This window comes from Pan paniscus, chromosome 3 (assembly GCF_029289425.2).
Source record: "Pan paniscus chromosome 3, NHGRI_mPanPan1-v2.0_pri, whole genome shotgun sequence".
Taxonomy (NCBI): domain Eukaryota; kingdom Metazoa; phylum Chordata; class Mammalia; order Primates; family Hominidae; genus Pan; species Pan paniscus.
In genome coordinates, this window is record NC_073252.2 from 106,143,758 (window position 1) to 106,170,792 (window position 27,035).

Consider the following 27,035-nt stretch of genomic DNA (forward strand, 5'->3'; position numbering starts at 1 on the left):
TCAAGTTTTACTATAAATTAATTTTAATTAACATGTATACAGTTTGTTTACTTTGATTCGTGCTAATAATGTTTATTTTAAATAGTTGCTGTTAGTACACCCTGTGTAGAGGTAGGTGTATCTGAGTCACCTTGGTACACGCTCCCTGAGTCACGCCTGGCTGCAGAGTAAAGATGATAAAAGTTTTCCCAGAAAAGAGTTGAAGAAATTTAGAAGAGCCACTTCCAGAATGATATCCACTGAATTATTGCCAAGAAAACCAATCTTATTTTTTCCCACAATAAATCAGTGTAAACGGTGTATAGAATCACATCCTTCTATTAGTATTAAGATACTTAATTGCCATCAAATTTTACAGTTTCTATTAAAAAGCAGTCCACATTTTCTTGTGTGTGTATCTTTAGAGGTTAGGTTTCACAGGGCAGCTCTTAAAGTTCTCATCTTCCACATCTGGAAGATCACATTCTGTGGCAGAAATGGTAAATGCGATTTTTCAACAACTACTACATCGTGCGGATGTTAGGGGCCTCTTTTCTGTCAGAATGGTACATTACTCGCTCATGACTCTTCTTCTTTAAAAGCACAGCCACACAGACATCTTGTTATTGTTCATAAGCCCTTTATTAGAGTTTCCATATTGTTGCAGCCATAGACCAAACTAGAGGAAAAAATTATGGTGTAAAATACTTAAGACAACTGTAGTCATGAAACAGTTCAAAGTCACCTTCCAGCTAAACAGGTAGTTGCCAGCAGCCCTAGCAACCAAACTAGAACCAGGAGGAAAACACCCCTTCATACAGACCCGCATGCCAGCTGTGACCTCAGAGAAGGCTCAGCTCCCAGAAAGAAGGCTGACCTAGCCTCTTCTTGGCACACAGTTCAGCTCTGAGTTCGCTGCAGGGAAGGAGGCCAAATCCCTTCAAGATCAAACAAACAGAAGAAGTGGCCAGAGGAGTGTCCCTCTCCCTGCAGACACCTGCTTTGATCCCTATCTCTAGGGGGACTGTTGACTCTCCCCCAGAACTGCTGCCTACAGAAAGCAGGATTTGGGCAGAATGAGCCCAGAATGAGCTCTGTGCAGTGACATCAAAGTTATTTGGGAAAAATTATTCTGGAAAAAATACAGGAAACTAGGAGGGGACCAAGTTTGTGGAAGGAACTGGCTGAGGGTCCAAACAACCCGTTTCTTTTTCAACTTCACCAATTTTTTTGTGAAGTTGAAAGAAATAGATTATTTGGACCATAGCAGGATATACACACCTGAGACTCGGGACTTGGCCTCTGCATTTTTGAGAGGAGGAGGAACCGAGGGAGAGAAGAGTTGAGCAGGCTTTGGCCAAGCCTCAAGTCTCAGGTATAGATCCAGCTATGCCTGTTGCCTTGATGAATAGACTTTTATTATTAATTGCTTTCTCTCTATATCCAGAAGAGCCCATCAATGTGTTGGCATAATGCTCCACTGTCACCTCCCTTACCGTTTTGTTGGATTTTCTAGTTAACTCTCAAAAAGATCATGGTGGCAGCTTTAGACTGTTTTTAACTACTTGGTTTATGCATGTTAAGAGAACTCAGAGAATTTTCAAATGAAGTTCTGGCCAGGGCTGAATATGAAACCTTTATAACAAGTAGGCCCCCTAAACATAATACTTTTTTTTTTTCCCTGGTTCAAGTTTAGGACTAAATAAAGAGGAATTGGAAAGGTTCCAGAGGATAGTAATGAAAATGATTAAAGGACTGATGATGAAAGTTTCAAGGAATTGGGATTACTTAGCCTGAAGAAGAGAAATTTGAGGGGTGATTTAATGGCAATCTTCAAGTACAGTATGAGGAGGGTTATTATAAGTATGGTAGCCAGCTGTTCCCCAGCTGCACCGAAGGTTAGAAAGGGGATATCGAGCTAGAATTTCAGCAGAGAGGTTTAAGTTGGACCAGTGATAGTGGTTCTCAAAGTAGCTCAAGGGATAGAAAACCATCGTGGAAGACCATGACATATTCTTTTAAACTTAAAATATACTTTTTCCTAATCAGATACCAACTTATAACATGTACTAGTAAGGTAAAAATTATGAAATACAACTCAGGACTTAGAAAATGTTGACTGGGGAGATGGGTGGGGGTGTTAAGACATACCTTCTCCACTGGGACCCCACAATGTGGAAGCCCAGTTTGAATACCAATGAGCTATGAAGAGAGGCGGTACCTGTGGACTTTCAATGAGCACGACAACCAGATGGTGGGAGCCCATGAGGATCTGTGTTCAGGAAAGGACTCACTCCCATCTGAATCCTGGCAACCCTCTTTTTTCCTTTGACCATTTCATACCACCTGGAAAAGGAGGGAGAGGCCCAAGCCATACAAGTACTTTTGAGGACTGCATGTCTAGGAGACAGGGCAAGGTGCCCATTTACAGCCAGTTCTGGCCTGTCCCTGGAGAAGGCTGCACCAGCAGCACCCCTCTCACACAAACTGTTCCTCTCTACAAACCAGCTCTGCCCTGGCCTGTGGATTCAGTTCATTAGCAATTTTAGATTATCAGGAACTTCACTCTTAATAAAATGACAATTTTTAAAAATGTTTTATTACAAAGCTTCTTTAAAAAAAAATGCTCAGCACATTAACTCAAACTGGAATGACAAACGTTAGGATGACAGTTTTGGGCAAAGGCTGTGCCTTGCTTTTTTAAAAAATGGGTACATCAATGCTCATTTTAACAACTGGCATAAAATCCCACTAATTGGCTAATAAAAACAGATACAAATACAGAACATTTAACGTAATAACAATTCAAGTGCTGGGCTTTTTACAACAAGGGGGTGATAAGGAAAGAAATGAAAATTCACTGCAAACCAGTCTGCTGAACGCATCTGTTAAGGTTTACTGTTTAAAAAAAGAAAAGAAGAAAACAGAAGAAAAAATAAACTGAAATAGGGCTGCCAATTGCTACCAACAGAGTGGGTTTGGCTATTACATTTATTTAGCTCTATTGAACACCTTACAAGGGCGGAGAAGCCACTATGTGTTACAGGCAATTCACAGAGAAGCCACTTACCAGACAAGCTGTCTCAGAAAAAGAAGGCTTCTTTTTATGTCATTATTTCAAACTTTTCCAGAACTTTGAATTTTATTTAAAAGCTCATAGCTAGCAAAATATACAAGAAAATTAAAACTAAAAAGTGTAAATTTAAAAAATTCAAGTTTAAAAAAGCAAAAAAAACCGATCCTTTTGCACTGTTAAATAAAAGCTTTAGGAGAAAAGAAAAGAAAGAAAAATGAAGACAGAAACAAAGAGGGAACTCTTCCATGAACTCCTCCACTGGGGTGCTGATGGATGTGCTGGTTGCTGGCTCCAGTTGCGCATGACAGGCAAATGCAGCCAAGTTACTGTCCTTGCCGAAAGGTTACAGGTTTGGATGCAAGATGCTCTGGGAAGTGCACGCAGATATGAGGGGAGAAAAGCTGCTCAGCTGCCCCACAGCCTGCTAGCATTCTCATGTGCTTTTACATTTCCTTTTAAAAAACCTTTTTATGCTTTATTTTGGAACTTGGCTCTTGCAGTAGACGAAAGAGGGGTTGGCAGTGATTGTCTTTATGGATCAGCGTCTCTAGCAGTGACCTCAGGGTAAAATTGATGTCAGTGTTCCTTTGGGGTCGACTGGGCAGGCCGTGGAGACAGTCTGGGTTTTCAACAAGCTTCCATCTCCAGAAGAGGTCCTGGGGTCGCTGCCTTGGCTTTGCATGTTGGGAATGAGCTTCGTTTTCCACCTCAAGAAGGAACAAATGAAATGCTATTAATATGAATTTGCCGTAGGCCTTAAGATTATAACCTCTATTCCATACCATATATGTCTTACAACCTCTGCATTTAATTAATCCATTTTGTTAATTTGGGGATGGCTAAAATGAATTGCCCTATCAGTCAAAAATCCTGAGAGTACACTACAGAGTTAATATAGTGACATTTTTACTTTGGTTCCATGTATATGTATGCCCAGAGTTATGATGTGAAGTGCAGCGAATACTCTGGGTCATGGTAAACAGAACAAAAAAAAAGTTTGAAAAACACCAGTAGGAAACAGCCAAACATGAATAGGGAAGGTGGGCAACAGCCAGATCAGGGAAAGATGTGTCATTCTGCAGTGTTTGGTGTTTTTGGTCCACTGTGGGAAGCCACTGTATGATTCTACATAGGACAGACATATTCACATTACCCAACGCACTGCCAACTCCCGTGATGCTATGTGCTCTGTCCGCTCACACTCACAGCCCAGAGGATACAAACTGCTCCCTTTTTCCTTAAGATCTTACAATTTTCAAGATTTTTTTTTCCTTCCTAACATCTAGGATCTCTAATGATAGCCTCGGAAAGGACACTCAGCAAATATGTTAAAATAATGTTGCCAGATATTGGTGATAATGATTTTCAAATAAGAGAACTCCCACATCCTCAAAGCTTTAACGATCTGAGATTTTTTAAAAAGTGATTAAAAGTAAAATATAACATTGTAACAAGATGAGACAAAGACAAAAGGAAAGTAAAAGCATGGCAAAGTTCCGTTCCTTCACTCCAGAGAGCACCTGCTTCCGCTGCTTTGAACTTGGGGAGGCTGCTTTCCTTTGGTGGCAGCGATGCTGGAAGCACCTTCTCAACCTGGGTCCCTTGACAGCCTCAGATGAATCCCAACACTTTGTGCTTGTGATTGTGCTATCCGTGTTACAAGCACAAGTTTCCTTTTAGAAACTCATTCTAAATAATGGTGGATTATCGTACACTTTCATTTCAATGGAAAAAGAAAGTAAAAGAGAAATAAAAGGAAACTTTGACATAGTTTAATACTGAATACAAAAGTCTAGATGTCAAGTTACAGTCCACAGAGTACTTTCCATGGAAGGATGGTGATCTATGGAATGGGAACTGCGAGGACACCTGCCCTTCAGGCTGTTGGAAAGAGAAGTTTGGCTCCTATATTTAAAGTGCTCACAAAGTGCACAGCACAGAGCAAGCCCTGCAAGCAGGTTAGCTAGTATTATTATTCCAATTACGCCCAATGCGGCCCCTAAAGATGATCGGAACTGCAAAGAAGCTATTTGTATACCTGGGTAGCTACTGAAAAAGCAAAAACCAACCAACCAACAAAACACAAAATAGGAGGAAATCAGCCACAGAATGATTTCAACTGAGGAGGTCCTCCAATGACAATTTCATTTTCTATTCTCCTGGAAAATCAACCATTCCCTGTTTAACAGGAAAACACTACAGCATTGTGATACTTTTACTGAACAGAGGTATGGATCTCGCACGCAGGAGGATCAAAGAGCTATGAAGGACCCTGCCTTTCTATGGAGAAAGAAACAGGGCTCTAGCAGAGCCTGGGGTGGGAGAGAGGGCACCCCACAGATTCCTATTTACATTATAATTTTGCATCACAGATTTTCAAAGGCTTGGTCCAGGTTGCTCTTCCTGGGAAGGTTTTCCTCTCAGTCTGACATGAAAACATTTAGTTTCCTGGTGAGGCCTGGCCTTGCAGTCCTAGGCTAGCGCCTGAGACAAGCACTGGGACTCAGAATAGACTCGCCATTGGCAGCCAGGAACGCCTGAGGGAGACAACCTGCCCTTCTGTTGGGCCATCCCACCACTGCCTGGCACAGCAAACTGTGAAGTACTGAGGTACAGACAACTTCCATGGCCCTGCTGTGGCCCCATTCTCAAGCAGGGCTAACACCTCCAATCTAGAGCACCCTGCACTTCCGGCTCCACCAGTCTTCTTGTCCCTTCACTGCCTTACCTAAGGGTGCCTTCTCCTCCTCTCTTAAGCTGAGTACAAGTGATAATATAGTGATTAACACAAACATGGGTGCCCAGAGATAGCCATTTACCTAAAGGATAGTATGTCACTTGCCAAGAAAGAGTCTATATCTCCTAATAAAGTCATTTCTTTCCACAGTCTCACATTTTCCCACCTGTTATTTCCTTATTCCATGGGGTCACCTTGCAAATTCTCCCAGAAAGTTGGCTTCAGAGAACCTCTGTACAGTTGCTTACCAAAAAGCAACTAATCCCTTTCAGGGACTAGTGCTTAAAAAAAAAAAAGAGCAAAGAAATTCCTTCACTATGAAATGAGGCAGTTTGTCCCTGGTGGCTCTTTTAAAATACAGGGATGTCAGGGGAGACCAAGTCTTACTTCCGAGTGGGAGAAACGGGGGCCTTGTAGTGTTGCTTTACAGATATAAAACAGGTCCAGTCCAGATTATTTTCAAGAAACCACAGGCATGAGGCTCCAGGGGCTGGAGCTTTCCCACATCTAAGGCTTCACTGGGGGGCTGTGGCTGAAGCTGGGCCAGGCCAGGCGAGCCCCGGCACAGCCCAACCCACCAGTGAAGTCTGCGCAATCAAAGCCAGCAATTACTGCTCTCCGGCTGCGGCTGGGCTTCAAAGGGAGTGAGGCAAGGCCCATCTTACATATGTTCAGACTTGGGCTCCCTCCACCAGGAGTCACCACGCATTTGTACTGGGGATGCAAAGGCAGCACAAGACCCCACCCCACCCCATATAACCGAACCCCCCTGATGCTCTCCTGGACCAAATTCCAATCTTGACAAAATATCCCATCAACCAAATGGAACCATGAACCCAAATGGGTAGAGTTCCTTACTAAAAGCCCAAGCAATAAAGGTGAATCTAAAGATTTCAAGAGTGGGCCTGTTTCTGGGAGGTCAACAGCACCGACCCCGGGCCAATAGGGCTTTACAGACCCTGACTCAGGAGTGAAGAAAGGGAAAGGGGGAAACTCCTTCTCTCTAAGCCCAAATAAATGTAAAATCCTACCAAAAGCAGAGCGCTTGGCCAGCTCATGTCCTGGGGGTTCCTCCCCAGGCTGTCCTCTGGAAGAAAGGGCCAAGGAGACAAGTCTATGGGTGAGCTCTGAGGTGGTGGAGTGGAGGGTCAGGAGCAGGCAAGGGCCAGCCCTGTCAGGGTGCCACTCAGGGCTCACTGGCCAGTCAGTTCAAGCTGTCCAGGCCAAGGCAAGGGCAGCAAAGCTGGTGTCCAGGAACAAAACGCACCCCTGCCCCATCATGTAATATCACTTCCTTATTCAGAATTGGTGAGGATACAAAAAAAGTGAGTTGGAATAAAAGACCCTTTCTTCGTTGTCCTCTTCCTTTTACGCCACTCTCAAATGCTACTAACAAGAGGCAGGAGCCTTAAACGATGTGCAATTTGAGGGGAGAATATTAGAGATTGGTTTTATGAGAGGTAAACAGATTCACAGATTTTAATTGCAAAAATGGAATTCCAGCATCACACCACACACCTCATGCCAATTGTCTCCATTTTTACACCTTGGGAAAAACTGACAAAAGCCTGTGATTTGAGGGTGTGAACTCTTCTGCTGCACAATGTCATGTGTGTATGAAGGAAGAGAGGTACAGACTTCTACAGCAGGAAGCAAGCGTGACAGAGCTAGTCTAATCCTGTTTTTTTAGCAGAGACTTAGGAATATGGTCATAAAATGACTGGCCCATGGTGACCCCTAGAGAGTCCCAGTGCTGGGCTGTTCCCCAGGCCTCCTGGCATCATAAAAGTGACAGTCTTGTTGACTTGAAGGTGGTCTTGTCTGCAAGAAGCTGGTGAGGGGGAAGGAACAAAAACACTGTCCACTACGCACTGATTTGCCAGGCACTGAGACATGGACTTTAGAATTTCACATTATCATCATTACAGTTTGCATCTTCCCACCCACTTACAGATAAGGACACTGAGGCTACCTGAAGTTCAGTAACTTGCCAAAGGTCACCCAACTAATAGGCAGCAGGATGAGCCTCTGAACTCTCAACACGTGTTCTCTCCACCATACCTTGGAACTAAATTATCATTCACTTTCTTCTCTCCTTCCTACCTTCCATCATTCTGTCTGTCCATCCCCAGGCAACAACCCCTGTATCCTGGTGGAGGCAGTCTACATCTGTAACAGTGCAGCCACCCCCAGGATATCACGCTCTGTTTGAAGAAAGATGATAAAGAGAAACAAACGCATAAGTTAACTTTGAAATTTAAGTCCCTAAGACTGGAAATATAACCTACAAAAGCCAGCTTCAGCTCCTTGACAGTAAACATTACCCAACATTTGAGAAAAAAGAAAAATGAAAATGTGTGGTTAGGAAGGTTAACACTGAGTTTTATTTCTGCAGCTGAATGACTCCTTAGTCCCAGCATTCAAGACTAGTTAGTTAATCCCCTAACCACAAAGCTCTAAAGCAAAAAGATTCCCAGAAGCTGGAGGTGGGAGGAAAGGGGTCATTGCCACTCCTGGATTCATGTTCTACCAAGGCAAGGTTGAGTGACCTGTGTGGCTTCCTCTCCTGTGGCTATTCAGAGTGAATTACCATCAGCTCAACCAGACTTTGGCAATGTCATGATGACTTTGAGACAAGCCTGTGACCGTTAATGAATTACTCCAGGGGAATTTTTCTGTAGCTACTGGTTTCTCTTCCTGATCAGCCTAGCCCTCTGTGTCTGTCTCCTCTGTGAGGACATGTGTCCTATTTGTAGGCCAGACCTCCTGGTGCAGGTCATGACCGCTAGATCCTTCCTACCACGGGAAACATGGGAGAAATGGTCTTGAGCAAGTTTTGAAGGAGAGAGCCTCAAAAGCCCATTGTAGTTCTGTCAGCTGAAGTGCTTCCAGAGGGCAATAACTAGCTAGGTAGACCTCCCTCATCTACTCACCTCCAAACGCTATCCAATCCACATTTCTCTCAACAGACGTTCTCTCACACTAAAGATGCTAAGTTCACCTTCTACAAATAAGGTGACAGGATCAGGGCACACTTTGGTCTTTTTTTGTTTTGTTTACCCATACCAAGCCCTTCCACGGTTATGCCAGCATTTGTGTGTGCACCTGTGCATCTGGTTAAGCACAGGGAGGTGATAACCTGTATGGGTTAGAGTGTGGGCTCTAAGGACTGACAGTCCTGGGTTGGGTTTGGATCCTGGGTCCATCGGTTACCACCTGGAAATCTCAGGCATGCACTCTGAACGTACCAAACACGTTTCCTCATCTGTAAAGTGAAGATAAGAAGCTGCTCTACCTCATCAGGTGCGCTGCGGGATGTGGGAGACGTATGTGCAGAGCCGGGCGAGTGCAGGGCAGACGCCCTGAAGCAGCGTAGTGAGTGCAGTAACAGCAGAGGATGGAGAACTGGGGCTCAGAGCTGATGGTAATTCACTCTGCAGACGCAGCGCTGCTACTCGCCAGCTGCGTGGCCCTGGACAAGTGATTATTTTCTCATCCTTCAGACAGAACTGAAATCTGTCCCCTCCACCCCACAATGGGGCTGCTACAGAACGAGAGGAGGCAACACATGCAGAAGCATCTGTTAAAGCCTCCGGAATGTGGCAGGTGGTCCATACAGGTTGGGACCATTTCTGCTGTTCCAACTTCACACGACACATTCGGGGCAGCAAGCAAGATTCATACTATTACAGAACTTCTGGTAGAAAATTAAGACCAACAGGGTATTCTGCCAATTAATTAAAATATCTCTTATGAAACAGAATGCTTCTAAAAGCATGATGCTAGCTGAGAAAAAGTAATCCCAATACAAAAAGTTAGATTCACAAAAACGATATATAGGCAGTTAGAAAAATTTAGTGTAGAGATTGATGTAAACCTTATGCCAAAAAGTGAGTTTAATTTTTAATGCTTTTAATTTTTCTCTCATTCTGTCAAAAAGAATAAAGTTACTTTGCTAAAGGTCACAGACAGCTATGAGCAGCAGGATTTCCCACTCATCTGGCTCTCAGTAACATGGTAGCTTCATTTATGAAGAACACTGCTGAGGAAAAACACGTTAAAACTATCTCAAGGTATCACAGTAATGTCATGAAATGTACGTGCAAAAATAGCACATTTTAGCCTTTCTCTATACCCCAAATCAGACCCCATTTACTTTTAATTTACATATTATTCAATTAAGCTTCATTTTCCTGGTTCCTAAATCCACACAGATCAGAAGAAACATATTATTGTGGGTACAGGGTATAGTCCCAAACAGCAAAGGAAGCCACAAAAGAATTATTAAAAAGCAGTTTCTTAAAATTCCACGTTATTTGGGGTCATTTAGAATAGTATTATACAAACCACCATACTCCTTGTGGCATATATAATATTCACTGTAAAATAATGGCATGAGGTATTCGTATTCAAATCAATTTCAATGTACTCTGCTGAAGAAGACAGAGTTGCATCCAAAAGTGTTTTGAAAAATTACATGTTTTGACACTTAAAGATGTAAACCATATAGCTTCTCTGAAAAACTCCATTATCCAGAAGGGCTCATTTCCACACAGTTCCTCACAACTCAGTAACAAACAGTTCTATTAAACAAAATTTATCCAAAATACTTCTTTTTTATTCTATATTCTAGTGCATTGATCTTAATTCCATTTGGTAAGTTTTCATGAACAATACTAAACATGAAGCATTTCAAGAGGGTTTTAATGAACCTCATATACTCCTCTCCCTCTGCTATTATTTTTTAACGGCATCAGATCAGTCTTGCTACCTGAGGGTCTATTTCTCTATTTCTGCTCCCCAAGGCAACTTAAACACAATTCTAGCTCTTCTGATCATTAAGGAGAGAAAAGATAATTGATGGAAGGGATACTGCCCATTCTTAAAAGCTTTCACTGTACCCATGAACCCAACCCAATTTCTTTATTAACACAGAGCTGTCTAGATAAAACCACCCCAACTATCAGCTTCCTAGTGAGCTATAGCGGACATCTGTCGGGCTGCTGTCCAGCTCTCCTCTCCATTATCCCAACTCCAACACTGTTAGAGCAGTGAGCTCCTGACAGCCATTTTGTACAATGTGACCTTCTCCTCTGGCCACAGCTGATTATAGATTGGGGTGGAAGTTTGACCCAAGTTGGGCTAACCAGAGTCGCTTCTACAGAATTTGAAAGAATTATTGTCTCTTTGGGAGATGATATTGTAACAACATATAGCTTGAGTGCTCTAAACATAAGGCTCAGAGAACTGAGAGAGTCAATCTGGGAAGGGAAGGAGGAAGTGATTTTCAGGGAGGGGCAGATGGAAGCAGCAGGGAAAGTGTCTGGACAGCTTTCCAATTTCCAGCTTTCTTTTTGGCCCAACTGCTCTACTGTCCTTGGATTCCACAAGATGCTCCTATATCCTTAAAACACATTTCCCCTTTCTCCTTAAGTGAGCACCGTTTGTTTCCGGCACTTGCCATCAAAAGGCTCCCATGAATGCACCTAGGAATCCTGGAACAATGGCCAGGATGTGAAAACCTGCAGTACACGCATAATTGAGTCTAACCACACTGTCATTATGCTGCCATTGCTATTTAAGACAATGAAACCAAGCCTGAGATTATCTGTAGTCAAGTGTCATCACCTTGTGAATCCTGTACACATTTCCTGTTAGTCTGTGACAGGTGTCACAGGGATTTGTGAACACAAGCATAAAAAGAAGGAAGACACAGGTAGGCCGTCACCTCAGACTGGAGCATTCCCAGAAACGACACATATGGGAGCCTCTCCGGGCCACCACAACCTCCACCTCCTATGCAGCGATCTGGCAATCCATGCAAGATAAACAGCACGCCAGCAGTCACTTCCACAGGACCTCACCACTGTGGTAAAATGGCGGCACAAGGTACCCCCAACTGGGCTAGGCCACTATTCAAAAAAAAAAAAAAAACCACTGCAGGCCAAGTGTGGGACAGTGCTGAGCAGGGTGCAGAAGTTTTCCCAGGAGGTGCCGACCTGTGGCCAAGGGTAGCTGCGCAGCCACGTGTTGCCCTGGCTGCCGTGCGACACTTGGTTCTCCCCAGTTTGACATCCCCCTTCCCCTCCCTAGATGCAGGCTTCCTTCCCAAGAGTTCTGAACCCCCAGGGGTCTTTTGCTTGTTTGGTAACAATTCTAGCTGAGGTGCTTTCTAAATATGTTACAAAAGATAAAGAATGGAAAACAGGATGTCATTTTTTCACTTTCTAGTTGTTGAAGCCTTAATTTTTACCCTGAGACTTGGACAAGACTTAAGAGTTCTTCAGCTGCCTCCAATTTCCTTTCAATTTTATTAATTTTTAAGAATCTGGCTTTGTTTTCTAACTAAACATAACCCAGCAGCTTACTGATATTTAATGTTGGTGACTACATTGTGGAACAGAATTTGGAACAAACATTAGGCAAAAGTGTCAAACTTACCAGAGTGAGCTTCAAAAATCATAGGAAATAAATATTTTTCTCATTGAGACCACTGAAAATATTTAGAACACTCCCTGGCTGCTCTAAGAGGACGGGGCTAAATGTTGGACACCAGGCACAGCTCCTGGCAGACCCTCAGGGTTGCAGTCCTCTCACTGGTGCTTCTATTCCCACTCTGCAACTTGTCAGCTCTGTAGCACAGCTTCACAGGACCCAGGAGCCCCAAGTTCTCAACCCTTAACCACCTCATCAGGCTCTCGAACATCATCATCAAAGAAAAGCCAGAAACAATCTTCTTAAAAAATGTAAATCCAAGCACTGAACATTAACTACTATATTGAGCTTAGCAATTACCTCTCATGCTCATCTCTTGGCCCTAGGGAAATAAAGGCTGAAGTTTTTATTTAGCCAAATGTGTTTAACCAGATGATTTTTTTTTATCTTTTTTTTTTCCCCCGAGACGGAGTCTCTCACTGTCACCTGGGCTAGAGTGCAATGGTGCTATCTCGGCTCACTGCCACCTGCGCCTCCCAGGTTCAAGTGATTCTCCGGCCTCAGCCTCCTGAGCAGCTGGGATTACAGGCGCCTGCCACCACACCTGGCTAATTTTTTGTATTTTTAGTAGAGACGGGGTTTCACTACGTTGGCCAGGCTGGTCTCGAACTCCTGACCTCATGATCTGCCCACCTCTGCCTCCCAAAGTGCTGGGATTACAGGTGTGAGCCCCTGTGCCCAGCCTTTTTTTATCTTTTAAAGTAGCCTGTTCCTTCTTTTAAACTAACTCTCATGTCATATAACTAAAAGAAATAAAGTATCTAAAAATATCTTTTCAATCTATATAATTTAAAGGTGGTAGGCTTTTTATATTTGTTTTGATAAAGTAAATATTAATAAGCCAATTTTGAAAATTGTTTAATTAGTAAACTCAGAGTCATAATTCTCTCCAGCACTTCAAAAATTATAATTCTTTACTTCTTTAATTTCATATAAATCTTAAGTCAGGAAGAAAGCAAAGTTCAGTATTTGATAATAATCTCTAACTTCTGACAAATTTTAAGGTGGTATTCCAAATCAAACATATCCCAAACACCAGAAACTCACATCAATTCTATTACTGTGCTATCAAACCCCCAAATTCCGCCACCAACCTGACAGCTCGAGTGCTATCTACTACAGGAAGCCTTCCTTGATTTCACTCCGATTTATATACTTCTTATTCTCTTTGTTTTTATATAAGGCACAGCATGCCACTTCTTCACAGCATAAAACATACTCTTTTATAACTACCCACTTAATATGTCTATATCTTCTTAAACTTGAAGCTCCTCCAGGAAGGGATAGGATCTCATTTGCAAACACCCCCACCGCCTAACAGGATTCGTGACTTACAGCAGTCCTCACTAAATGTTTGCGTGGTGAGTAAACAAGTGATTAGTGTTCATGACACCGGCCTTCCAGCTGGACAAAGGACAGTGTGTGCAGTCTTATCCCCTGAGGCCCTGGGCTCCCAGCATTCCCACAAATGACTAGTCCGAAAAGCTAAACAGATGAATCTGGCCTCTCCCAAAGATCCTGCAGCTTGGGGACCACCATCTCCAACCTGGAGGAATGGCTTTTAGGGATCTCATTTCCAATTATCCTAAAAGTTTCCCCACAGTGTCGAGACCACATTAATGGTAATTTATTTGTTTCAATCTGATTTCACCAGGGTGAAACATTTTTTAATGCTCAAAAGTAGAAACACACGGGGAGACAGGAACACAACCGGGTGAATAAAGCACTGATTCAGGAGCCAGCCTCTCCGCTGGGCTGCATGCGGCCACTGCGCTGGCACTGCCCATCAAAAAATGGGAAGCATTCCATGAAACCCATAGGATCTTTAAATAAATGAAAATACAAGTTTTTTGTTCTTACTTCATCACCTAGGTTGGAGTGCAGTGGTGCAATCATAGCTCACTGCAGCCTTAAACTCCTAGGTCCAAGCTATTCTCAATCTCAGTTTCCTGAGTAGCTGGGACTACAGGTGTGTGTCACCACGCCCAGTTAATGCTTTTTATTTTTTATACAGACATAGTTTTGCCATGTTGCCCAGGCTGGTCTCAAACTCCTACCCTCAAGTGATGGTATATACCCTCTGCCTCCCAAAGGGCTGGGATTACCAGCATGAGCCACTGCTTCTGGCCTAGCTTTACCTTTACTCGTCAACTTCCCTTCAGAATTGAAAACCAGCTGTGTGATATTCCACATCACACTCTGACAGACTGGTTTGTTTTTTGCTTTTTTTGAGACAGAGCCATGTTCTGTTGCTCAGGCTGTAGTGCGGTGGTATAATCTCAGCTCACTGCAGCCTTGACATCCCGGGCTCAATAGATCCAACCACCTCAGCCTCGCCAGTAGCTGGAACACACCACCGCACGCAGCTAATTTTTGTAGAGAAGGGATCTTGCCATGTTGCTCAGACTGGTCTCAAATTCCTGGGCTCAAGCAATTCACCCACTTCAACCTCCCAAAGTACTGGAATTACAGGAATGAGCTACCATACCCAGCCTGGAGGATTGGTTCTAATCAAGTATTTTACTATTTCTAAGGTGAGGTCAGCACTAGTATGACTGTAGTCTGGCAAACAAGGAACCATATTATTACATTAGTGGAAAATCAAACCCTCAAACTAGAGGCAATGCTTCGAATATCCCAGGACACAAGGTAGCCATCCTGGGGAGGAAGGAGGGACACAGGGGATGATCTGTACAGGAACTGAAGAACATCCCCATCATGTATAAGCCATTTTCAAGGTCGTGCAGAAGCTTTATAGTTATACAGAGCCACTCGGACATAAAATGATGACTATAAATTAGGAAATAAAAAAAGAGATCTGAGTCCCTATAATAACACTGGGAGGCAGTGCAGACCACACAAAAGCAAAGCAGACCAGAAAGTTGGACTTGAGGGAGAGACAGACAGGGATCTCAGAGGACGCTGGGCACAATCCTTCACTTATACTGAGAAACCAGAGGCTTTAGGTGACCTGCCCCAGGCCGCACAAATTTATACAAGAGCTAACCTGGGAGACTGGGTGGCCTCATTCCTGGGCTCTGCTCTTTCCCTAACATGACGCTCTGTTCCCTTTGTCTTTCATTTCTTTGCCAGGGCTCTGTTCCAGAACAGAAGACCCCCTCCATTTTTCTGTGATAACAGTAGTTATTTCTAAGTGCCACCTCCTCGGAGGTGCCTTTCCTGACAATCCAATCTAAAAGCAGACCCCTAAGTTACTCCCTAACTTATTTTTATTATAGTACTTATATTTTCCTGTTTGTTTTTTTTAATCAACTACCCTCACAGCAACATAACAAGCACTGTGAGAATAGGGACCTTCTTTGCTCCATCCAACACTCTATTTCCAGGTCATACAAGTCTCCATAGGGCCTATCTTAGGTGCTCAATAAATGCTGAATCATGACTGTAACAAGTCAGCTACTATACAAACAGAATGTTTCTGAATTCCTACAACAAAGGAAGGGGTGGGGGTACAACAGAAATAATTATCATGTCTAATTTATGGAAATCTTTATGAAGGTGGATCTGAGCTCCTCTCTACTCTACAATTCTTATCCAATAACTGCCAGTTCTGGTCTCCAAACTCGGATGGTGTGCAGGGCAGTGACTTCAAAGGCTGCATGACTGATCCGGGAATGAGAGGGAGGGCAACACCAGAGACTCTGATTACAGGAAGCTCAACCAACTGGAGCCTCACCAGCGGCGGGATGGCCTGAGAATGTTTTAGGGGGGTAGGGTGGAGAGAGAGGGTTATTTTTGTTTTTCTTGCGCAGGATAGAGAGAACATCTTAACCTTAAGAAAATATAAATAAGTGACAAGAAAGCACAATGACAGCTGTGACTTACTAGAAAAAGATGTTTGGGATACACTTTAGGACAAAAATAGCCATCTTTTACATCTAAAATACCATAGGGTGCTAATCTTGAAGAACACCAAATCGACTACCAAACTCTGAAATACAGAAATACATTTTTCCATGCTTTTTAATATAAATAGTTAGCTTTACAGATTTTGGTGCAAACAGAAGTGAGGTAAATCGAGTGCCAGCCCTTGGCACACTGCCATTCTGAGGGCTTTCTGTTTACAGGCAGAACATGAAAAAACTTTTGGCCATTCCTAAGTGTTCAGTAATTAAAACAATTTTTTTTTCAAAAAAAAAATTACAAGGCTTGTGATTTTGACTAGATTTACTTCTACTGTGAAGCCATGAGCTACTGGGGTGGGTGTCATCAGCCATGCTTACATCCTATCTGTGCTTCTAATAATGGAGCCAGGTGGCTGGCTTAGAAGAGGTTCTCGATTAATAGCCACTAAGTTAAAATGAGTATATTATTTTTTGATCTTATATGAAGGGATGGTCCTCCTTTCACCTGGAGGAAAGCTTGCCACTCAGTATTAGTTTAGAAGAGTTTTGATATCATAAAACTACAGTGATGGGATTTGGAAAAACCTGGGGAATCTGAATAAAGATGAAGAAAGTTTCACAGAGGAGAGGGCAATTGACTTAGGTCTCAGTAGGAGGAAGGAGCGAGTCTGAGCTCCAACTGTGTGCTGGCCGCTGGGCAGATCCTGCACATCAACCACCACAGAGGGTAGGTATCGATATTCCCCTTTTCCAGGTAAGGAAAATGAAGATTAAAAAGCTGAAGTAGATTGCTCAGGGAATCAACTGATTTAAAATTCAGATCTATTTGGTACCAAAATCTCTGCTGGCCCCTTTTGGGCAAGTTGTTTGAAACCTCAGCACCAAAATTAAGTTCTAAAAGTTTAGGTAAGGGCCACCTGGTTTAGTCAAAAGCCAAATGAGCTGCAGTAAACACTCTTCTAAGAAACACTGCACACGTCTATCCAGTCCTCTGTAGAGGAAATGGGCTTTCGAAGCCCAGGGACAGCATGTGCGGTGCCCTCTTGCCATGTGGGGAACTGCTAATAATTTTGTTTGGACTGATCATAGGACTCAGAAGGGCTAGGGTGAAAGTGAGGGGAGGCAGAGAGCAAGAGTGACTCGGGGCAAAGCTACAAGGGCAGGACTGGGCAGACCCACACACTAAGTGGCGGGTGCTTTATCTTTTAGCCAATGGGAAGTACTGGCTAAGTTTCCAGGTCGGGAAGTGATGCACAATCTGAGTTGTAGGAAATCCCTCCAGGAGCAACGTGAAGGATGAACTGGTAGAAAGAAAGCCTGGAGGCAGAAAAATTATTAACGTGTATTACAGTACTCCAGATGGAAAGTCTGAGCACCTGAACTAGGGCTATGGCAGTGGTTAAGTGTGAGAGAAAAGGCTCAAGACAGACCCCAAAGACAGGGATTGGTGATTGACTGGATGTGGGTTCTTAGAGAGGATAACCAAAGGCAGCTCCTTTGAGAACTGTTACCAGGAGAAGAGGTACACACCCTGCTAATTTAAAGCTTAATAAAGACCAAGCCTTAATTTACAATGTCAGGTTCCTTGGGCTAGTGGTCATGTGGAAATAAATAAAAAATTATAGTAAAAAGAAATAAAATAAATATTACTTATAAATACTAGAGTAAAATCTAGCAATAGTTACCAATAAAGAGAAATACTTGATAGAAGAAACACAGTTAAATAAGTGCCCATGCCATATTAAATAATAGAAAAAATATGAAGCATACATAGCTTTCTGACTAGAAACAAATACATTACTTTTGAGTGACTACATGTGATTTCAATTGAGAAAAAGTGTCTACTGAGCAAAAGCTTGGGAGTTCTGGGCTAAAATGGTGCTCCTCAAACTCACCCTGGATTTGCTGAGTAAGATGGCATTTTGCTTACTGTTTGTTGTTGTTTGTTCTTCTTTTAAGCAGGCCGATTTGCCACTGATCAGTAAGAAATGGTTTAGAAGAAAGAGTTAGGGGAAAGGAAATGGAGGAAGAATAAATGGGCCAAAGAGGATAGAAGAGAAAAGATAAAAGCATACTATATTGCAAATACATAGCCGGTATAAAAACCATCAGATTTTTTAAAGCACTAATTTGATTTTGCTGAGTTCTCCTCTTTAAGGAGCAATGTCGAATGAACTCATTATGAGCAAGAAGATTCACAAGCAAGTGCCTCTTTTTATAACAACTAACGTCAGCAGTAGGACCAGAGAGTCGTTCTTACCATGTTTCAGATGTAGGCAGCTGTCATTCTTGGACCTGTACCTGCAGAAAATTGTGTCTTTAACAAATTTTTATTGAAGAGGTTTTTGTACATTCCAAATACGTAGTAGCTACAATATCATGTGAACTTGTTTGCTTTACTTTTCATGGTTCTTATACCAGCCATTTTTATTTGTGCAGTACAAGTAGTGGCCTTATTTTTAATGAAAGAAAAAAGGAAAATAAATGGGACCTCGCTGATGTCTTGAATTAATGTACAAGAAAGACAAACCCTATCATTATGTTTTAAATTTTTAAAAAGCCCAAATCACAAAAGAGATTCTCAAAGGAACACCAGGTAACATCATTTAATCAACATAAAATATTGTATCTTTAAGGAGTTATATAACATAGTAAAAAGGCAAGAGTGTTAAAGCAAACACAGACAACAGAAGCAAAAATAAAACAAACAAACAAACAAACAAAATCCCACAGTTTACAACCAGGATTCCAGGTGACAGGGTTTGGGAAACAGTTTTTACATGTACCTTCCCACAGTCACATTTAAAAGAAGGGTCTTTCAAATTTTTAAAAGAATTTCAGGAAGAAAAAGCAGAGTTAAAGCATCATGAGTTACAGTCACAGAAGAAAGCAGTGTGTAGAGAGATGCAAACTGCTTTAAAAGGTGTTTGTCAGAAGCCTGAGGATTGACTGGAAAGTCTCATGGTGCCTACCTGATGTAGATTCCTGTAGTTTCTCTCTCTTCCTCTTCTTTTTCTTACCCTGGAAGAAGAGAGGTATACTGTCATGTCACAGATTGTACCATGAACACACAGATGAATGTGATGTGGAAGTACAGGCAGGTGGTCAACAAAGAGGTAAAGATGACTCATTCTCTCTCCCTCTTCACCATCTCTATCTAGAAACAAAGTCAGAAAGCAAGAGAACGGGAGAAAATAGTGACCTGGTGACCTTTGTCTCTATAGCTTCATATTTAACATCATCAATATTGACACCGTGGGTAGACACTTTGTCTCTCTTTCTCTCTCTTACTCACTCACACACACACACACACACACAATGATGTCTTAGAGCTGTGGCCATAGAGCCTTCTCTCTCTCTCTCTCACACATACACACACACGGATAATGATGTCCTAGAGCTGTGGCCATAGGACCCTCTTCAAGGAAAGCCAGCTTAATGAGCCATTCCTTTTCTTACTAACCAACACACTTAGAACCCACTTCTGGTAGTGCTTAAGATAAACCTTACTGTGAATTCCATTGTCTGATTAAAAGTTCCCTGGTGTTAATTGAGTACCCACAGGCCCTGTGGCACAGAAACGACAAAACCAAGGAGAAAGGGAGAAGAGAGTGAGAGAACCTGAGAAAACTGAAGATATCTCAAAGACTTATTTCTAGCAATTAAGGACCTTGCTTCCCAAAACAGACAAAATAACATGGATATGCACACCATTTTAAATACATTTCAAAACATCTCAATGCCAAATTAAAAATCTTAGATCCCACTTACAGTGGTCTAATTTTCCCTTTTCCTTCATAACTACTTTGTCCTCAAAAATAATTTTAGGCTGGGTGTGGTGGCTCACACCTGTAATCCCGGCACTTCAGGAAGCCGAGGTGGGCAGATCATGAGGTCAGGAGTTCAAGACTAGCCTGACCAACATGGTGAAACCCTGTCTCTACTAAAGATACAAAAATTAGCCAGGCGTGGTGGCGTGCGCCTGTAAACCCAGCTACTGGGGAGGCTGAAGCAGGAGAATCACTTGAACCCGGAGGCAGAGGTTGCAGTGAGCCAGGATTGCTCCACTGGGCCACAGAGTGAGCCTGGGCCACAGAGTGAGACTCCATCTCAAAAAATAATAACAATCTTGAAAGAAGACTCCATTATTTTTGATGTGCCGTTTCTCAGGGTCACTGATATCTGCTCTTTGCCTCAGTGTTGGGGAGGATGATTTCAGTCACCCTTCTGAAGCTGTAAAGCCTCAATGGCCAAGTGACATGAAGAACTATCTTGAGGTGCAGAAATATGCACTTTTATAGAGCCACAAAATATATATGGTACAATCTTATAGCTTTTAAAAAAATTATTTGTTAATTTGATTATTACAGCAGACATAAGCTAGAGATATTGGATATGACATGTGTTCCATTTTAGTTATTTGAAAATACCTGATGCAGGTTGGTCATTTACTATAAGCGGACCATGGCTATACGCTATTAAAATAATTATTATTTTGAGACAGGGTCTTGCTCTCATAACAATAATAATAATAATAATTATTATTTTTATTTGAGACGGAGTCTTTGTTGCCCAGGCTGGAGTGCAGTGGCGTGATCTTGGCTTACTGCAACCTCCACCTCCCAGGTTCAAGTGATGTTCCTGCCTCAGCCTCCCAAGTAGCTGGGATTATAGGCGCATGCCACCATGCCTGGCTAAATTTTGTATTTTTGGTAAATACGGAGTTTCACCACGTTGGCCAGGCTGGCCTTGAACTCCTGACCTCAAGTAATCCGCCCCTATAAGTGGGGTTTCTTTCAAGATTATTAAAGGTGCTCTGGGGACAGGGAGTAGAGAGGGAGTGCACGCTTCTTTCAAGTATCCACAACGGTCCTTTCAATGTAATTACTGCAAGGTTCAGAAGTTGCTACAAGGTTGTTTCATGTGTCTGGAACCTTATTTCACACTTTCTTCTTTCCCAACCCTTCAACCCGTGTCTCAAGTGTTATCTATTCCATGAACCTTCTCTGCTCCACACCTTGTTGGTCCATCCCTCAGACAGAGCTGGGGCTCTTCTTCCTCGCTCCCTATGACCCTGAGCTCACTGCATGACTGAATGCCTCACAGGTGCTATAATGGGCTCTGTCCCCAGAGCACCACCTGGGTCTCAGCACCACGCTCCCCCACTCACACATGTCTAGAACATAGCCAGCACACAGTGACCAACTGAGCCTGCACCGTTACGCTTCTACTGCTAAATCAAATAACCTGTTACCTTCTAGGATATCAACCAGTTCTTCAAGAGAATCTACATTTATGATAGGCAAAGAGAACTAAGTAGTTTGGATGTATTAATGTCAAGTTATACAAAAACCAAAATTCATGTATGGTAAAAACAAAAAATTTTTTTTGTTAAAATTATACGGACTGTATAATATTGGAAAGCATTAAAAACTAAATTGAAAAGTTCTAACGTTATAAATATTTGGCTAATCTCACCCAAGAAAATTTGTGCACTATTAATTAGCCTGTTATTAGCCAAAGTTATAAAAACAAGTTCAAATTATAAATCTATGTCATGTAATAGGGTATTTTAATACTGAATAATTGAGATATATATTTCACACGATCTCACTGAGGATCAGGATACCATTCTGGCACTAAATGCCTTAATTTTACCTTTATTCTATCCCTGTACAGTACTGTTAAAGAACAGTATCTTTAGATAAAGTACTATCATTGATCAGCTTCTGTTTGCCTCAGTAATTGAATGACTTATTTTGATTATGATGAAAACACTATGAACGAAGCTGGGCTTTCCCTTCATTCAAGGAATATGCAAAACAATTTCCTTTAAAAGTTGTGCAGAGGGAAATCTTTAAAGATAAATAACATTACAGTAGCTTTCTTTAAAACTACTTTCTTCCCACCCATCAACATGGAGAAGAGAGAGCAGATAGAGAAAGAGATAGAATATGTAGGTGTTTGTTTCATGTCTTTTTAAAAGTTAAAACTCATTACTTAAGAATTAGAAAAACAAATTTAAAGGCATTCAAGAAGCAATGCTGAATAAAATTCACAGCACAATGAAGTTTACAAAGGTCATATGAGGAAGATTAGCTCTCCCCCTTTAGACAAACTACACCCAAAAGACACCTAAGGCAGGATTAGAAGATCCTTTTTTTTTTTTTTTTGGAGACAGTTTCGCACTTGTCACCTAGACTGGAGTGCAATGGTGCGATCTGGGCTCACTGCAACCTCTTCCTCTCGGGTTCAAGCAATTCTTCTGCCTCAGCCTCCCGAGTAGCTGGGATTACAGGCACACGCCACCATGCCCAGCTAATTTTTGTACTTTTAGTAGATACAGGATTTCACCATGTTGGTCAGGCTGGTCTCAAATGCCTGACCTCAAGTTATCTGCCTGCCTCAGCCTTCCAAAGTGCTAGGATTACAGGCGTGAGCCACCATGGCTGGCCAGAAGAAGATACTTTTGAAACCCTCTGGGTGAACACTGATCTTCCTACTTACAGGGCATGGCAGGAGCTCTATATAGAGATGGTAATTGCTGCTCAGAAAACAGAAGCCTGGCTCAGGGGTGAAAATTCTTCAACTACAGCAGTCTTAAGAAGGCACCGGGCCGGGCGTGGTGGCTCACGCTTATAATCCTAGCACTTTGAGAGGCTGAGGCAGGCGGATCACCTGAGGTCAGGAGTTCAAGACCAGACTGACCAACATGGAGAAACCCCGTCTCTACTAAAAATACAAAATTAGCTGGGTGTGGTGGTGCATGCCTGTAATCCCAGTTACTCGGAAGGCTGAGGCTGGAGAATCGCTTAAACCTGGGAGACAGAGGTTGTGGTGAGCCGAGATCATGCCATTGCATTCCAGCCTGGGCAACAAGAGCGAATCTCTGTCTCAGAACAAAACAAAACAAAACAAAACAAAACAAAAAGAAGGTACTGGAAGACTGAGCTAATCCACTCAGGAGGAGGAAAACCACGTAGATTTTGAAGTCAGAGTGACCTGGGTGAAAACTTCAGCTTAGCCACCTACTACAAGGCCTTGCATAAATTACCTAAACTCTTCAGCCTCTCAATTTCCTCACCTGAAAAATGGAGTAATAATATTCATGTAATAGTATTCATTCCACCACTGGGTTGCTGTCAAGAATTTAAGACAGTTCCTAACCATCAGCATATGGTAGTTATTAAGGCAACCAAAATAACTCAGAAGAGCTGACTATGCTGTTTCCCATAAGTAACAGACAGACTCTTACTTCCTGTGTCAAACTTATATGCAATGTCTGAGCTCCAAACCTTGACCAGTAAAGTGACTTTTTCTGTGGAGCATATTATAGGAAATAAATTGTGCAACCCATTTCCAGAAATAAGTTTCCATGTGTGCATGACCTCAGATACGCATCCTTGTCATCATCTCTTGTGAGAACTTGAGCCCCACAGCAGCACCTAAAGCAATGGCTACATATTAAATTGTATATTAATTAACGGCTTCACTCTTGCTCTTTTAAAAAGAAATAATTTCACTTTTATTAAGACTGACCTGGCTGGCATTTCTAATGCTCGTCTCACATAGACCCTGAGAATTACTATAGACTGAATGTTGTGTTCTCCCAAATACATATGCTGAAATTCTAACCCCCAATGTGATGGTATAATGAGGGAGAGTCTTTGGGAGGTGATCATAGCCTAAGCAAGGAGTTCTCATGAAGGGGATTAATGTCCTTATAAAAGAGACCCCAGAGCACTCTCTTCCCCCTTCTTCTACCTTGCAAAGATACAGCCAGAAGACTGGGACCAGGCCCTCACCAGACACCAAACCTGCCTGCACCTTAATCCTGGACTTCACAGGCTCCAGAAGTGTGAGAAATAAACCTGTTGTTTATAACTCACCATGTCCATGGTATTTTATTATAGCAGGCTGCATGAACTCAGACATAATAACTGCAAAATATTAAATTAACTTAAGAGCTTAAATAGTGAAAATTATTCCCCTCTATAAAATAAAAGTCTTTGCCCTATCAAGACTACATAAGTGAGATGCTCAAATTCTACAGTAATAAAACAATTGGCACTATAAATGAGGTATTTCCTGCTGATAAAATTAGTACGACTTAAACATGATATACCTACACTGAATAGAATACGTGATAGATGCTGGGGTACGATAACATGAAAAAAGATTTTTTTACCCAGTTTTAAGTAGTCTGTGGCAAAACAGTCACCTGAATACATTGTTTATAAGAAGTGTAAAATAATACAGTCCTTTGGAAAGCAATGTGACAATATGTATGAAGAAATTTAAAATAGCCAGGGCAGTGGCTCATGCCTGTAATCCCAGCACTTTGGGAGGCAGAAGCAGACAGATCAGCTGAGGTCAGGCATTCAAGACCAGCCTGGCCAACATGGTGAAACCCTGTCTCTACTAAAAATACAAAAAATTAGCCATGTGTGGGGGTGCATGCCTGTAATCCCAACTACTTGGGAGGCTGAGGCAGAAGAATCGCTTGAACCCAGGAGGCAGAGGTTGCAGTGAGCCGAGATCATGCCACCGCACTCCAGCCTGGGCAACAGAGTGAGATTCCGTCTCAAAAAAAAAAAAACGCAAAATAACTTTAAAATATTTATATCCTTTACCTCCACAATGAATCTATTCAACATAAATAATAGCCCTAAATACAGAAAAAAACTGTTATGTATAGACATATTCATTGAAGGAATATTTACATTTGTAAGAAAAACAATAGGAAGCAACTTAAATGTCTAAAAGCAGGAAAAAATAAGATTAAATAAATTGTGAAATTCACTTAATGGAATATTGATAGACATAAACACTGTGCCATAACAGAGAAATGCTTTTTATATATAAGATCGAGAAGTATGCAACAAACATGTATATATATACACCCACGCAAACAAATATACAAGTAAAAAAAAACCACGCATAGAAAAAATATTAGAAAGTAATATAAGTAGTTATTACTAATGTTGCCTTTACATAGTAAGATTATGGTCTTTTTTTAATCTTTCTTTTATCAAATTTTAATAATAAGGTATTAGTTTATTTCAAAAATTTTATTTAAAAGCATTCATTAGCACCCATAGCAAAAAAAAAAAAAAAAAGATAGCTCGAAGCTTTCATAATGCAATATATCCATGAAATCCTTATTACAAAGTTCATTAACTTCCAAAAAATAAGTAGTACCAGCATTATATACACCCTAAAACACATTTCCTTCTTGAATGCAAAAGAGCGAATGAGTGAGAGTGGAGAGCCACTGGTATGGAGGAGGGGCTTACATAATTGTCTCTTGCAGACCAGCCTGGATAAAGCTGCATATGTAGCTGTCTTTCTTTCCGTGCTAATTCATAATATTTAGCCTGCTCTTCACGGGAGAGGGCATGCCACTAAAACAGAGAGGAAGGAAGAAAAAAACAAAAGTAAGCAAAATAGCAATAGTATATTTTATGTTTCAAAAATCAAAAAATGAAAATATTAAGCATTTAAACTTTGATTTATTTTTAAATTGCAGAAGACCAAGTGCCAAGTGCCGTAGAAATCTCCTTGGAGTCTAGTGGCTACAGTGAAACTCAAACTTTGGTTTCTCTATCCTGTTCTCTGATATCACATGAAACACATCAAAGTCAATCAAAGTGTTCAAAGTAAAATGATCTCTGTCACCCACCCTTTCTCTTTTCCAATATAAATTAAAAAGAACTTTCACTGGTGAACCTCAACACCCAACTTCACTGTTTTTCACAGTTACTAGCATATTCTGATATCTGAGCCCAAGTACTTTTTATTTATGCAAAATGTGATAATTTCCAGATGTCTTTTAAAACAGATATACCCTCTCCTCATATGAACACTTTCCCATTTTGTCATATGAAGAGCCTGAAACCTTAATCATATGATTATCTATAAAGAAGGACATGAAAAGTCAGCCTGTGTATCTCCATCTCTTCATTGTCTCCTCACACTCATATAGACGCTGTCTATAGGGACAACACTGATGACACTGTCCAGTCACACAAGCATTTATGGCTATGGCTTTTAGCCTCCTTCTGATGGACAGCACGGGGCATTATTTAAGTTTGTTTTGCCATCTAGAATTTGAGACTGTAATTTCTAATATGAAGAATGTAGCTGCTAATATCCTTCAAACTTTTTGTCTCCTTTTTACATAACTGATTATATAGCACATATAACAAAGTCATTTATGTAGGAAAGGTATCTGGGATTTTAAGGGGTTTACATTTGCACACTGCTTTGCATACATCTGCACATGACTCACCCCAGTCCCCAGCAGACAGTGTTCATGTATTTTCCCAACTTCCCAAATGCCAGGATCTGCCAGCAGAACTTTCCAGGGAGAACCATCTGGGATTTGGGAGAACCACTGTCCATGAGGGTATGACACAGAGGCGATGGTAGCTATACAAGGATGAGACCAGAGCCCACACTACGCAAACATACATGCTCACCTGAGCACATACACACGCAAAACACACACACACCCCACTCACATGCTCACCTGAGCACATATACCCACATCCACATGCATAACACACATGCTCCTCTGTGCACATAAACTACGTGCACACCACACACGCTCACTTTTGTACCCACATGTGCTCACCTGTGTGCACACACAATCTGTCAGCTGGGAGCCTCCCTGCTCCTGCTCTCCCCCAACTCTCAGGTGTGGAGCTTCCCATTTTGCTTCCTTCCCATTGCAGGCTATGAGATTCTTTCCCATTCATGGCTGCCCTGCATATTAATTTTGATCTCCCTGTTCATGTTTTTTAAAATGATGTTTAAATAAGAAGGGTATGGGTGGGTTGGAGGAAGGATAGAGTGAGAGAGGTTGATGAGAGAGAAAAAC

At 41.8% G+C, this 27,035-nt stretch overlaps 1 protein-coding gene across 6 annotated transcripts in view; it reads right to left on the minus strand.

The window, feature by feature from the left end:
• Positions 1–2,556: 2,556 nt before the first annotated feature.
• Positions 2,557–27,035, minus strand: part of LEF1 (lymphoid enhancer binding factor 1) — a 124,480-nt gene continuing 100,001 nt past the window's right edge. For 3 of the 6 annotated variants that reach the window (XM_003829998.5, XM_003829997.5, XM_034958981.3), the window contains 4 exons: positions 25,450–25,557; positions 19,126–19,174; positions 18,414–18,454; positions 3,625–3,762 (listed from right to left, as the gene is read on the minus strand). In XM_003829998.5, the coding sequence (XP_003830046.1) occupies positions 18,420–18,454; positions 19,126–19,174; positions 25,450–25,557 (192 nt within the window). In that variant the 3' untranslated portion in view covers positions 3,625–3,762; positions 18,414–18,419. Of the gene's footprint in view, positions 3,763–18,413; positions 18,455–19,125; positions 19,175–25,449; positions 25,558–27,035 lie in introns of all 6 variants that reach the window. The other 3 variants (XM_003829999.5, XM_008955362.4, XM_034958980.3) reach the window with 1 other exon arrangement.